Here is a 14,490-nt window from a genome sequence, read left to right as displayed (position 1 = left end):
AGCTCACTACAATAGATTTGTTAGAGAATGAGTAGGATATTGATCACTTAACAAGTTGACGTTAATCACAATGAGAAAAGATACCAATGAGATGACTTAGACCACAAATTATGAAGACAAAAGGATCCTCGGTCAGACCCGAGGAATGTCTGTTTTATATATATACATAGTTCTTTTGTCTTTGAACAAATATTTCAGTTCTTCGTTACAAAGCACTTTTCTCCTCCTCATTCTCTCTTTTTCTCAAATCCCCTTTTATAAGGAGCTTCATTTTTCTTTTATATTTACACATAGATTATCTTAGTCCTACACCTAGAGGGCTGAGATCGCATTCCCATGAATTCTGTCTCATTGGGAATGTACTAGTAAGCTTCTGCATTGCAATTTGAGTTATGCCACCACTGTTCATGGTTATTTACTCATTAATATAGCCAAAGGAGTCGTTGTCTTGCATTTAATGTGAAGGGGATAGCTTCTACACCCTTCTCCTTTCATCCCCCTCGTAACCCATGCCAATTTTACTTTCTTTCCTTTGTGATATTTTAACTTCATGTGCTTCTCATGGTTATTGCTTGTTCCCAAGGTTAGTTGGTGCTCATCTCATGGTTAACCAATGCTCGTCCTTGAGGTCTGAGATGCATTCTCGATAATAACCTTGGCAGTCCATTTAAACGGGATTAAAGATCCTTGTCCACACAAAACATATATGTATTTTAAATTTATTAGTTTGATTTATTTTTGAATTTTTGAATTTGTTTAAATTTTTTAGTTTGATTTATCATGGTATTTTGAGACTTAGCTTTGAAGAAATAGCCAAAACTAAGATTGGCAAAAGCTAAAGTTGTATTATGGGCATTAAGATTGGCCAGAGAGATTGGAATTTGAACCTATATGTGTTGAGAGCGTCTTTAAAGTTTTTATTGATGCTCTTGTATCCCCTTGTCAAGATATCCCCTAGAGAATAAAGTGCATCTATTATGATATATCTACTTTGCTATCACAATTCCTAAAATGTTCTGTTTCTTGTGTTCTTAGAGTGGCGAATGACGAAGCTCATGTTTTGGCCAAATGGTCTTTAAAGAACACTGTATTTGACTCTTTTGATTTGGCATGTGATGTGACCCCTCCTGTTTTGTATCTGTAGTCAAGGAGGAATTTACGTTTACCGGCCCTCTTTGTAATTTTTTATTTCGTTAATAAAATCTTTCCATTCCATAAAAAAGATAAGCATTTAAATGGGGAACCTCAAAAGGTTGTCTTTCAAGCTTCTATTAAGGGAATTAACTAAACCCCTTTTTATTACTAAATACTCCTATCATAAAATGCCAATTAAGCTTTTGGCTTACTAGGAGCAATTTGGAGTATATTATCTTTGTATTTTTTTCACCTCTACATCATTAATGTGATGGGGGACCAAAGACCCTTATCGCTGCTACTAAGAGCACTTTTTGGTGAGAATCCTTTGGGCTTGTCGGCTTGACCTCCCACATTTGTCTCACGCTTGTTTCCGCAAAAAGAGAAGGATTGGTTAGTCTTTATATTCATTAACACATGCAACTAAGATAAGTTTTTCTCCTCATTGATTAGTTATTACTAAATGTTTTTACTAAATAACTTTATATGATATTGCTAAATACATTTATTTGGCTTGGATTTTTGCTAAATTGATATTTACTTGGGCGTTGATGAATATAATCATTTAATGTCAATAAATATATTTGTTTGGCCCAAAGATTTCTTTACCTCTATTTATTATTATTATTTTCTTCTTAAAAAAAAGCCTAATTACTTTCATCAAAGAATACCTATTTTTCTCATTATTTTGCAATTTCACTTACTCATTACATTATTTTATTATCTAAGAGAAAATACAACAGTAGAGGCCAACAAATGAACCATCAACACGAGTAGCGGACTCGACTACCCTAAAGAATTTGATTCTAACTGTTAGCTTATCAAAATGCAACATGTGTCATGGGAACAAAAGGACCCCAACATGATGTCATTACAAAAACAAGTAACTAAGGCAGTTTCATTGCAGAATTCGACTAAGGAAAACTCTAGAGACAACCATTTTCATACTCAAATCCATAACATGCTTAGGTGTTAACTTGTAATTGGTTCACCCAAATCTATTTTTTCACAAATACCAAAGGTAGTCTCACATGCAAGTGATGATATTCAACCATAAGTTGACATCTAAGTATGTTGTGAATTTGAGTGTAAAAATAGTCATATCTCCTTAAACAATAATAACATCTTTAAAATATCATTTATATTTAAATATTCCTCCGGAACTCACCACTCTGATACAATTTTGAAAGAGATGGTAAGGAGTAGATCGATGTTGCTGAAACCTGAGTTTTGATCTTGAACTTGTGTAGTATGCATCAATCAAGTTCTTTCTCGGATCATCGCGTCAAGTTACTCCATATATAATCTTTGCTTTGTTTGGTCCAGTGCTGACTACAAAATGAATCTTTGACCCTCATGTATGAACTTAACATGAGTTCTTTCATTCTTGTTATGATCACTTTCATGTTTATTTCCTCACTCTCATGGTTGAGCATTCGCTTAACAGTGGAGTAGTTAGAGCAATCCATGGATTTCTATCCTCTCTCTCTCTCTCTCTCTCTCTCTCTCTCTATGTGTGTGTGTGTGTGTGAGAGAGTAAGAGAGAGTACCTGGGCGAATATAGGAAGGGTGAATTTTGACTCAATAAAAATAATAATAAATAACTAAAAAGTTGCTAATCAAAAGCACTAAACAGTGAGTTTGGCTCAACAAAAACCATGCTCAATAAAGCACTACTCAACATTTTAGAATTCTATATTAAGTATTAACCTACAATTCTACAGCAATCATCAATAAGCAAATCTTCATGGAAAAATAAAAAATGTAATAATTTTCAAATAAATTAACTATTATTTTTTTAAATGCAATTAAACAATTATAATTTACAAGGACCATGATACAAGGGTTAGCTCATGCCAATAGCCTGCATACCAAGGACCGGACTTTGTTGTACAAAGAAATGGTGTAGCTAAGCACTAGGGGAAGAGAAAGTTGAGAGTGAGACAGGTAAAGGAGAAGAAATCACTTTCTGGGAAGCTATCGTTACAGGAATTCCACAAGATGGTGCTCCAAAGACTGGATTTTGACATGCCGTAAAGGTGATGAAAAGGGTAAACTAACTCTGCCAAAAATGACTACATCTCTTAGCTTTTGGCCTGCACAAGCATATATATGGAATCTCAAGCAAAATGGCGGAGATGTGTCACCCAGATTCAAAATTTATGTCCAAAGAATACTCTGTTACTTGAAATAATCTTGCTTGAGAATTGGGATGAAACACAGGGATGATCCTTCATACCGAACCAAAGAGATGAGATGTGACGATAGAAAGTGCTAGTATTGCATGCATATTTTGTTACTTGAAATAGTCTTGCCGCAAGATTGTGATGAAACTGGGGGGTGATCCATCTTCTTCCTTCTGCTTCCAGAGTTCTCCATTGCCTTGGATGAACCATGAAACTTTTGGAGATATTGGTGCATACAAATCTGCATGTTTAAAACTATCAGACAAATACAGATCTTGGGGAAAATTTTCTTCAAAAGAATTTTCACAAAATTTTCACGAAGGAATGTTGTGGAGATTTCTTATTAAGACGTGTTGCATATGATCCCAACCCAATATATTTGGTGTATGAAACATGCTGCCACGTTAGTCTGTAAGATGTTTTATTTGTTTGGTTTTGCTCTTTTGGAAAGACACATACAAGCGCACAGAAATTGAAGTATGATGATATTAAATAAAGGAAAATTCTTAAGTACTCTCAAAGTATAGTAAAATTGTGCTCCCCTCTCTTATATACATACATGGTGGACCCCACCATAAATGTAAGAAGAGGGATTACCATTCTCCATGTTCCAATAATACCTAAGAATTACTCTTAAATAAAAAAATTGAGACATAAATAGAGTTTCTTTTGATCTTAATGTAAAAATATAGTTAAAATAAGCCTGTAATCTTGTGACACTGCGAAAACCACGTCCTTTACATAGTAAAAGGTGCTGAAAATCATTCCCTCTTTCAATGGCCCCTAGATTTCTTTCCACTGAGAAATATATTTGTTACATGATAGTCCTTAGCCAAAATCCTAATAATACCTAATTAATCAAATTTGCTAAATATTGTCACAATATTTCTTACCAAAATAGAAAATAGTTGTCACAGGATTTTTTTAGTTTTGGCTCTCCTTTGTATACTCCTTGTGTACTAGGGTTCACCCCTTTAAAGTGTTTTTTTTTTTTTTTTTTTTTTTTTTTTTTTTTTTTTTTTTTTTTAATTTTATTACTTAAGAAAATATAAAACAATTATGGGCAGAAAATAATAGATGGAAGTGAATGCAACCATCATGGTTCTCTCTTGAGGGAGAGAGAGAGAGAGAGAGAAACTTTCTCAAAGTAGACAGTCTTTATGAAACGAAGGAAGAAAGTGATTTATCAACCAACATCCAAATCCTTTATCACGTGTTCAAATCTTTTCCTTGTGCCTATGACGCTTTAAGGGCTTGTTTAATGGTACAACCTTTTCAACTTCACGGTATAAACACAGATTGTCAAATTCCTAAGAGGTGGCAACTTCTTTACTCCAAGAGTCTCTAGTCAGCCTAATATTTAAACACACATGTTATTACAGGGTCCAGAGGCTTCAAATCTCATATATCTATTGTTGATTTGTTTCCAAAACTCCTTCAGAATTTTTACCCTCTCACAATCATCTAATTACTATTGTTCTTAGATAATAACCAAATACCTTTTAGACAAGTGAAACTTCTAAACATCATACAAAGTTTACTAACTGAAATGCATATACACATACCTGAAGCGGTAGGAGGATCTGGCTCTCTTGTACTATGCAATACAGCTGTCCCAGATAACACAGTTATGAACCCACAAAGCTCTGATGCTATGCTGCTTACACTTTGACCAGAATAGTCCTACAAATATACAAAATATATATTGAATTTTAAATTTTAGAAAATTGTAGATATATTGTATTCTGTGTGTGTGTGTGTGTGTGTGTGTGTGTGTGTGTGTGTGAAAATCTGCATGAGATACCTTAAACATTATTGCACTGGCAAGTATTGTAAAAGATGTGAACATGGCGTAATAAATAGGAGAAACAACTGTAGTGTTGAAAGTATCCAATGCCTGCAACAACACTAAAAAATCAGTAACCAGATAAAAAACAACATGACTTTAAAACAAATATAGGCAAATTGATTGCAGAGTCTCAACACACACAGATACAAAAACACATCAAAAATGAAAAATCAAAAGAAGAACAAACTGAAAAAAAATACCAGAAATTTAACTAATCTTCACGGGCATGTCTGCACTCTAATTCTGGCAATGGAATCTAAACCAGCAATTTCCTCTGCATATTAATATAACCATCCTTGTAGCTAGGTTTTATCCTTGCAGTTCCCTATTATGATATAGTGAAATGAACTCCTACCAAAGCCTTTAAGCAGCAAAGTCAACAGATATCTTCTCAACAGTGTTTCACTAAGTACGTAAGAATTGATAATTTTGTCTAATGAAAACCAATTACAGGTGTAAATGAGTCCTCTTTTGCATAAAACAACATGAACTATTATAATGAGAAAATGAATGAATTACATGGTAGAACTAAAATTTGATTTGCTAGGACCAGGGGTAATGACCTCTTTCTAATTATTATTATTATTTTTATTTTTAATTTTATATATAACTTTGCATTGTTGGACACCTAGGTTTGTGTTAGACTGCCTACACCAATCTCTTAGTTTATTCTAGATTCATTTCAATTGGAAAGGCAAACTCTATTTGAGGAGAGGGGGGAGAAGAGTGGAAGTGGGCAGAGCAAAAGAAAAAATAAAAAGAATGATGAGAAGTAAAGAACATAAAAATAAAGCTGAAAAGAATTGATTCCAGAAAGCTGAAGAAGAAAAGGGTAGAAACAAAGGGACCTAAGTAGCCATCTGCTAAGGAGCTAAGAACCCAACACCCCGAAAAAAGTCAAGAAAAAAATTCCCCCACATTAAAGCAACCCTTGTTAGCTAAAGGTTCATACTGCCAGCTCAGCCGAAATCACCAGGCAAGATTCTAACTTTATGTTCTAAGATCTCTAAAATATATCTCCAAGGCCCCCTAGTGCACGCACTAATGAAAAAAGAAATCCAATGTTCACATCTCCTATCAAATTGGTATAAATTTAGAGATACCCTCTTCAAGGCCATATCAAGAGGCTCAACATGGGAAGTTCTACCAATTATTAATTTATTGTTGGCTGCTCTTGTTAAACAAAACGTTGCACTTGCTATCCTTTAAAAAATGGACCTGAACCATATCTAATTGGAGTTATCTAGCATATTCAATGTTCAATATAATATAAGACACAAGAAATTAAGCAACAAAAACAAAGATACAAATTGTTTAAGTACATTGGTCATAACAATGTTGCATTGTGATATATAATTATGCAGAAATCATTTCTACTTTTTAAGATTAGCACATGATAAACTACTGACCATGTTTAGATAATTTAATTGAGTAATGATACAGGTGATTGCAACCGTTCCAAAAATCCATGTCTGAAGGTATTTGAGCTGGTTCGTGCCCTCTAACGTGAGTTTAATTGCAATGCCAATGGCTTTTACACTCATGACCTGCAAAATGCAAAAACTCAGTAACATATAGGAAATCATGAATGTCACTTAAGGTATGGAATGTCATAACTGATAGAGCATGTAGCAAAAACATAAAACAATAACAGTAATATGTTACAGTCCATTTGGGAGGGAAAAGAATTGAAATGAACGGAATAAAAACAATCCTAAGAGATCTTCCATCTATTCCCTTGTTTGGGTTGTTTAGTAAGAAAGAATAGAATGGCTAAGAGAGAATGCCCATTCCATTCCATTCTTGCCTAAGCATTCCTCCCAAAAATAGGAGTAACACTTGTTCCTTTAAAGAAATGGGAGTAAAATACAAATTTTATCCCTATTTTTAAAAAGACAAATAAAAAATGAAAGGCACGCTAGTATTTTTATTCCACCCCCCCCCCCCCCCAATTCCATTCTTTCTTTTATAAAGTCCCAAACACACCTGAAAAAATACACCATATTTCATTCCATTTCATTCCAATCCCATAAACCTACCCATTCCATTCCATTCTTTAATTATCTCCCAAACATAGTGTTACTGAGCAGTAAGCTATAGGGCCAGAATAACTCACAGTCAACGATCCGATTATGGAGCATATTCCTATATAAACCATTATGTTGGTTTGGCCATAGCGGGGGGAAAAATATAAGATCAGTACCAATGCTACAGCTACGGCGGAGGCTGTATACAAAAGAAATGCTGGACACAAGAAGACATCAAACCAATCAGGAGATAAGCTAGACATGGGACATTAGCACTCAATTTCAGCAAAATATGAGATAGGCATTCAATAATTAACAACCTAGCACCATACCTGGTTGGGTTGCTAATTCCCAGATTTCTTCTACAGAGGTAAGAGACTGCTCTTCAGGTGCATGGAGTACAATCACTGTGGATCCTACTATACATAGAAGACACCCCAAGATCCCCATTTTCTGCAGTTTCTCCTTCAACAAGAAATGCGCTAAAACAGCACTACTCCAATTCCATACATACACAGTTCAACTTCATTACAAACATAAAACATCTATAATAGATTAAAGATCCCAAAAAATTGGTAAACAAAAACACATCACTAGAAATCAAATTTACCTAACAATAATACTCAGTGCACCAAGTGGCGTCACCAGCACAGCAGGAGCATATATGTACGCTACAAAATTTGCTATCTCCCCAACAATCACTGTCAATTTTGCAAAAAATCTGGTATCAACAATCTGGCCATGGAGACCAACAGACTAAATAGAAAATCAAAAGTTGAACCAATTATGAGAAAACAAAGGGCCCAAAAAGACAAAAGCCACAAATGGTTCATTTAGGTGGAAGTATTTGAAGGGGACTTGGATTTTAGTTTTTAGCTAGTGGCTTTTTATTTTAGAAAGTTTTAGCTAGTGACTTGAATATAGTATAAAGGGAAATTTTTTTCTATTAATGAAATTTATGGATGAATTTAATTTTTTATTAACATGTAGATTTGAATAATTATGTGTAAGATGTAATTTGAAATCCATAACATCACAAGTGTATTTGTTGGAGCAAGAGAGCTCAAATCAATCATGTGCTGTTAAATTCATATCAAACTGTTAATATTAACAATTTCCCTTCAAATCCCTTAATTTTAAACCCTTGAATCCAAATGCAATCTTATTTAGTGTTTAGATACAGGGATTTCTGGGGGATAGGATTTGTATATGGGCTTTCAAATCCAAATCTCTCGCTTGGCCCAAAAATAAAAAATGGATTTGGATTTGGATTTAGGGCAAATCCAGCCTTGATTTAGAAGCTCCAAATCCTCTTATTTCAAATAAAAAAAGCTTGGAATTTTAAATCAGACAAGTGAGGATTTGATGACACTCACAACCTCTCTTTGCCTTTGATGATGCCTAGCCATCTCTTCACCTTGACACTTCTTAAAGGTTCACCCCCCCCCCCCCCCTCTCTCTCTCTCCCTCCCTCCCCTAAAACCCTAATAATTGAGGCAAGGTTGTTAAAATCAAGATCTTACATAGATCAATCAGAGGCCTTTCAGATCAGAAACAAAATTGAAAATCTTCATTTTTCATAAAAAAAAAATAAAGTTACAATTCCCCGATAATTATGATATGTGTTCGAGAATGATCAACATAGATGATATAAGTCTTCTATAATAGAAAATAAGAATGATAATCCGAATAAATTTAGAAAAATGATAAATTGCATTTTTAGTCCCTCAAATATGGGATCTATTCGATTTTGGTCCCTAAAAGATTCACTATCAATGCAAAAGATTACAACCACACTCAAACTATCACAAGCTTTACAAACATAAACTAACTCAAAGCCCCAATACATGTAAAGGCGCTCTCACACTAACACACTAGACAAAACTTAGTCTCTAACTCTTCCACTAGAGAAAACTTTATCTTCTAACTCTCTCTCACACACACACCATAGCTTTTTTAGAAGATGCTAAGTTTGTAGGAATTGTGAAATGAGATATGTTTTGGTCTATTCCGCTATCATTACCAGATAATCTTTTCCTTTTGACATGAAGGTTTTGGAATCGATTGAGATTTTTCTTGAAAGATAGTTTGTGCATGTGTATAAATTGTACACTTGGTGTTTGTCAAGTAACAGATTATTTTCTGAATTAGGTGTCCCAGTGACTGCATCTATGTTTGGTTCTCTGTAAAAATCTTTTGTGCTTGATAATTTTTCATCCTATTGTAGGAAATTCACATATATATTTATAAAGGCATTGAGATATTATAAATATTTTTCAATCCAAAATTTGTGTAGGCAATAAGTTCATCCTTAAATACAAAAATATAGTTGCTCTTTTTTTCATTGTTACATAGAAAAGTTGTTTCCTTTAATCTGTTTTTTCCCTGTGGAATTTCTTTTTTAGAGAATTTTAAATTCACATTTACTAGCCTTTGAAGCATCCAAACAAAGAATCTAAAATTATAAATTCCAAATACTTGTGACCACATAAATAAGCCTTCCATGTAGCATAATGGTTGGCGGCTTAGTGTGATGTGTTGCTGCCTTCAAGGTCACGTGTCCAAAGGATAGTAGAGAGAGAAGGAAAACAGAATAGTGAATGTGGTATTCTAAAACCCCTTTCTTTTTAGCAGACCCAAAATTTTGTGACTAAGTCTTGATTGTCGTTGCTGTGACTATATAAATCATCCCAGCTAGGGATTTTAAATCCATGGGTTTCAAAATAATGAATTTCAAATCTTTTTTATTTGAGATCCAAATCCACATTCCCAAACAGCAATATGAGGATTTAAAATCAGGGGATTTGAAGAACAATTTCTTGATATAAAATTTAACACCACCTGATAATTGAAGCTCCAGAGGTTTTGCTCAATTAACAACACCTGTGATATTAATGTTCTGGATTTGTAATGACATATTACACCTAATCATTTCAAATCTGCATATCAATAAAGCTCTAATCCATGTATAAATTTTATCAACATAAAAAAAAAAAAATAAATAAAAAAATCCGTACTCCATGCAATTGTAAGTCATTTTAAACTTTCCAAAAACGAAATAATTATATTCCAAAGTCCTCAATTCTCCACTATGAGCAAAAGAAAAAATGGCCTAATTGAGCAAACCCAAAAAATTAAAACCTAATTGAGCTAAATTCAATTACTGGGTAGTAGAAACTACAATGCAGAAGCAGAAACAAAAGAGAGTAGCTTACTTGTAATCATTCCTACCCACCATAGAGGCTCTAACAGATACCCATATCCTCCAACACCTAATCAAGCATAGACAAATTAAAAAATTAGATTGCATGTATATTATAAATATATATATAAAAAAATTTATAAAAAAAAAAAAAGAAAAAAAAAAATAGAGAGTGAAGATTGAAACTGACTAGCACGAGGGCCATTGGCACTGGCTCGACGAAGACCCTTTTTCTTGATGATGAAGCTGGATCCAATAAAGGCGCTTGACACCATAGCCAGAATGAACCCTGTCCAATTGCTGGAGTACATCTATATCTATCTATATATGTATATTAGAATTATATGTTCGGACACTAGTAATGACAAGAACAAGCGATGGGTGTCAATTTTGCAGGAGATTGTTAGGTGAAGTGAGCATGAGGAAATGGGGGCAACCCTAATGAAAGAGTAGATGTGGAGTAAAAGAAAAAAAAAAAAAAAAAAAAAGCCAAGTTGTAATATTTTTCAATTGGGTTGACAGTGGCCTCTCTGTTTTCCCTCTGTTTTGTTTTGGAATGCTATTTTGCTGTTTTGATGGGTTGGGTTCTTTTGGGATTGGGTTTTCTCTGTTTTGTTGTCTCTCTCTAAATTTTTGTATACATGGTAATAAAAGTGAAGGTAGAAAAGGTCGTTATTGGAAGGTGGGGGAAGGAACCTTAAATTTTTTGTCACCTGCCAGTCCTCTGTCTGTGTTGTCACTCGGGACTAACAGACGCCACGTTTGCCATAACCTTTGTTTCTTTTACCCCAAGACACGGTTGGTTTTCAATTTTATAGGGAGATGATCCCCTTCTCTCTATAATATTCCAAGGGATCAATGTAATTAGTTTAGTCACATCAATTTTTTTAACTATTAAAATTATTCAAAATAATCTAGTTTAGTATCTTGTTACTTTTAGTTCATAGAACATTAGCATCAATGTTTCTAGAAAAAAAACTTCTAGAAAACTTAGGGTATATTTGGTAACTATTTTTTTTCCTTATTTTTTGTTTTCAAAAACAATTTTCTATTTTTAAAACTAAAAAACTTGTTTGGCAACCCAAAATGAATAGAAAACAAAATCTATTCTCAAAACTCAATTTGTGAAGGAAACTGAAAACATGCAAAAATCTGTTTTCAGTTTCTAATTTTCAAAAGTCAATAAAAACACACATTTAATTTAATAAATTTAACTCATTTAATGAGTTAGCATTAGAGTTCAAATCTTAATAACAACATATTTTAATATTTTCTATTTTTTTCTTTAAAAAACTATCTTTTTAATTTCAACTAACCAAACATGTTTTTTATTTCAAAAATACAAGAAAATTGTTTTTTATTTATATTCTCAAAAACAAGTTTTTGAAAATAGAAAACAAAAATTGTTACCAAACATAACCTTAATTTTACGGTCTAAAAAGTTGTTATATCTATTTTAACACATCATTTAATAATACATATTATATCATATTTCCTATTTTAACATATAACCCAATCAAATAATATAAACAGCCCACCTCTCTCTCTCTCTCTCTCTCCAGCAAACCCACCACCGCCAGAAACCACCTACCACCAAAACTCACCCATCACCACTAACCACTGCCGCCACTAAAACATCAAAAACTAATCACACCAAAAACAAAACAAAAAACCCAAAACTCAACCACTACCACTAAAACCTAGATCAACCCAAAATCGCAACCCACTAACCCAAAATCGCAATCCACAAAACAACTAGTGATCCACTACCACCCAAAATCGAGAGAGAGAGAGAGAGAGAGAGAGAGAGAGAGAGTTAAGAGAGAAGAGAGAAGAGAGAAGAGAGAAGCAGAAAAGAGATAAAGGTAAATAAAATAAGGGTTTTTAAGTTTAACAACTAGCTACTACTTAGGCTACATTTGGTTAGTGTCAGGGACGTTTTTGCGACAAGGGTCGAAAATATGAGAACAGCCAAAATCTCCCCTTGGGTTCTATAGAAGTGTTTATTTGTGGAGAATCAAGCCCAAAATTCCAAATGTATGATGAACAAAAGGATAATGGTGCTTTGACAAGAGAGAATCAAAATGCTAATAACAAAAGTGTAGAAAAAGTGTAAAAACATAATAGGTCTGAAACTTCGACCTACAGTCACCTAGAAGAGGAAATTGAGAGAGTTCATGAGGAAGAGAGGGAAGGTTCCCCTGTACCCATATTTCCACCCCTAAGGTTCGGAATTGTGAGATATGTTTCTGGCTCAGTGGGTTTTTGCTCTCAAGTTTCAACTTTATGGGAAAAACGTAGTTCAACAGGTCTGAAACTTCGACCCACAGTCACCCAAAAGAGGAAATTAAGAGAGGTCATGAGGAAGAGAGGGAAGGTTCCCCTATACCCATATTTCCACCCCTAAGGCTCGGAATTGTGAGATTGTTGACTGGTTAAATAGGCTTTTGCTCTGAAGTTTCAGGTCTTAAGGTAGAACGTCCTCCCCTTTTTTATGAGCTGAAGAGAGAGTTTTATATAGAGTTAGGGGTGTTGTTCTTGACTGATTTTTGAGTAGTGGAAGAGGCTTTTATCCCCTATGATACTATTTTGGTGTTTTGGCTTGGGTTGCTTTTGTTTAGGGAAGAGTTTGGTATGCTTTTAGCATGATTTTGGAAATAAAGTGGGTTTTCTTTAATTGGTTGTCTTTGGTTAGAAATTTCAGACCATTGGGAGGCTCACCTAAGTGAGGGCTAGCAAATGGAGTTGGTCAATGGGAGCCAACTATGTTTAAAGGAAAAAAAGGGTTTGGGTAGAAACTTTGGGCCACAGTCACCTAAAGCATAAAAGCTGTTTTTGAGTGGAAATTTTGGATACAAGACTTCCTCCATGAGCCTGAGGTGCTAGCAGTGTCCCTTGCCCACTTGGTAGCACGCATGGGCTGAGCTTATGCAAAAGGTTCGAAAGGAACCGACCCATACCCTTAAAACCACACTTCCTTAATTTCCCCAATAAGTTGCATGGGCTTGGGCCATGCTTAAAAGAATAAAATAAAATATAATACATAAATTGAGCCCATAAAGAAGTTGGGCTTAGTTGAATCAGGTTTGTACGAAATGTGTCGCAAAAATGGGTATCAACATTAGCCCCCCGAGCACGCGTGGTGCTTGTGGCACGCATGTGAGTAGTTAATGTTTCCCATTACTTGTAGATGCTGCAGTTTTGGGAATTAGTTTACCCAAACGCTCTATTTTTGTCGAGATGTCATGGATCACGAAGCCAATCTTGCATAAAGACATTAGGTTGAAGAAGTCCGCTTTTAAAAATTTCGCAGGTCACGAACATAGACACTTGATGGTTATTTGTTCCACTAAAGAATATCAATCGGCCAATATATGTAGCATCTTATGCATAATATGATTCAAAGTACCTCAAGAAAAGCTATAAGGATTGGCTTTCATGTTCACCTGTAGCTTTAGAATCTTCTCCTTTGATGACTTTTGTGACCACCATGGTGATTTTAGCTAGCATCTCTTTATAGTGTCTTTCATGCTACTTAAGGTAACTTTAGCCCTTTATAGCACTTAAATGGCTTGCCTTTCATGAAGGCCATGTAGCTTTAGCCTTGTTTTCTTTAAAGACTTTGGCCTTCACGCTACTCTCACATATAACCCATATTGTTCTTTCCTGTCTTTTACATCTTAGCTTCCTTAGTTTTCCTGAAGCTTTCTCATGCCACTTATAGCTTCCTTTTTATTTTCCTTAAACCAACGCACCATTTGCTCTACATTTTCAATAGCCCTTTCTTTTATTGCTTTTGGCTTTTCAGTCCAGTTTGCTTCAAGCATGACTCCAAAATCTTTTACTTCTCTTAGTCTTTCAAGGTCGAACTCTCCAAATCAAGATTTGTAAAGCTTTTTTTTTTTTCCTTCTTTTTTTATTTTTTCAAAACCCTTTAAACTCCGTCAAATCTTGCGAATCCCACTTTCAATCCTCCACCCATATTTGTTGAAACCCAAGGGAGACGAGATGATGGTGGGGAAACGGAGAAGATCTCTGTTGATGGGGAGCAAGTGAGTTCCATTGGAAAATTTGTTGGCGCCAATGGTGGTG

The 14,490-nt window shown here is 34.5% G+C and overlaps 1 protein-coding gene across 1 annotated transcript; it reads right to left on the bottom strand.

Annotated features, from left to right (window-relative positions):
* Nucleotides 1-2,882: 2,882 nt before the first annotated feature.
* Nucleotides 2,883-11,089, bottom strand: LOC115964005 (probable magnesium transporter NIPA6). Its single transcript, XM_031083291.1, has 9 exons — nt 10,589-11,089; nt 10,412-10,468; nt 7,807-7,897; nt 7,529-7,689; nt 7,286-7,413; nt 6,579-6,716; nt 5,125-5,217; nt 4,886-5,003; nt 2,883-3,561 (listed from the first exon to the last, which is right to left on the bottom strand). The coding sequence occupies exons 1-9, from the start codon at nt 10,707-10,709 to the stop codon at nt 3,431-3,433; spliced, it is 1,038 nt and encodes a 345-aa protein (XP_030939151.1). The 5' UTR covers nt 10,710-11,089; the 3' UTR covers nt 2,883-3,430.
* Nucleotides 11,090-14,490: the final 3,401 nt, after the last annotated feature.

The sequence above is a fragment of the Quercus lobata genome, chromosome 10, assembly GCF_001633185.2.
Source record: "Quercus lobata isolate SW786 chromosome 10, ValleyOak3.0 Primary Assembly, whole genome shotgun sequence".
In the NCBI taxonomy this organism is placed as follows: Eukaryota; Viridiplantae; Streptophyta; class Magnoliopsida; order Fagales; family Fagaceae; genus Quercus; species Quercus lobata.
This window is presented reverse-complemented; position numbering and strand designations above follow the sequence as displayed.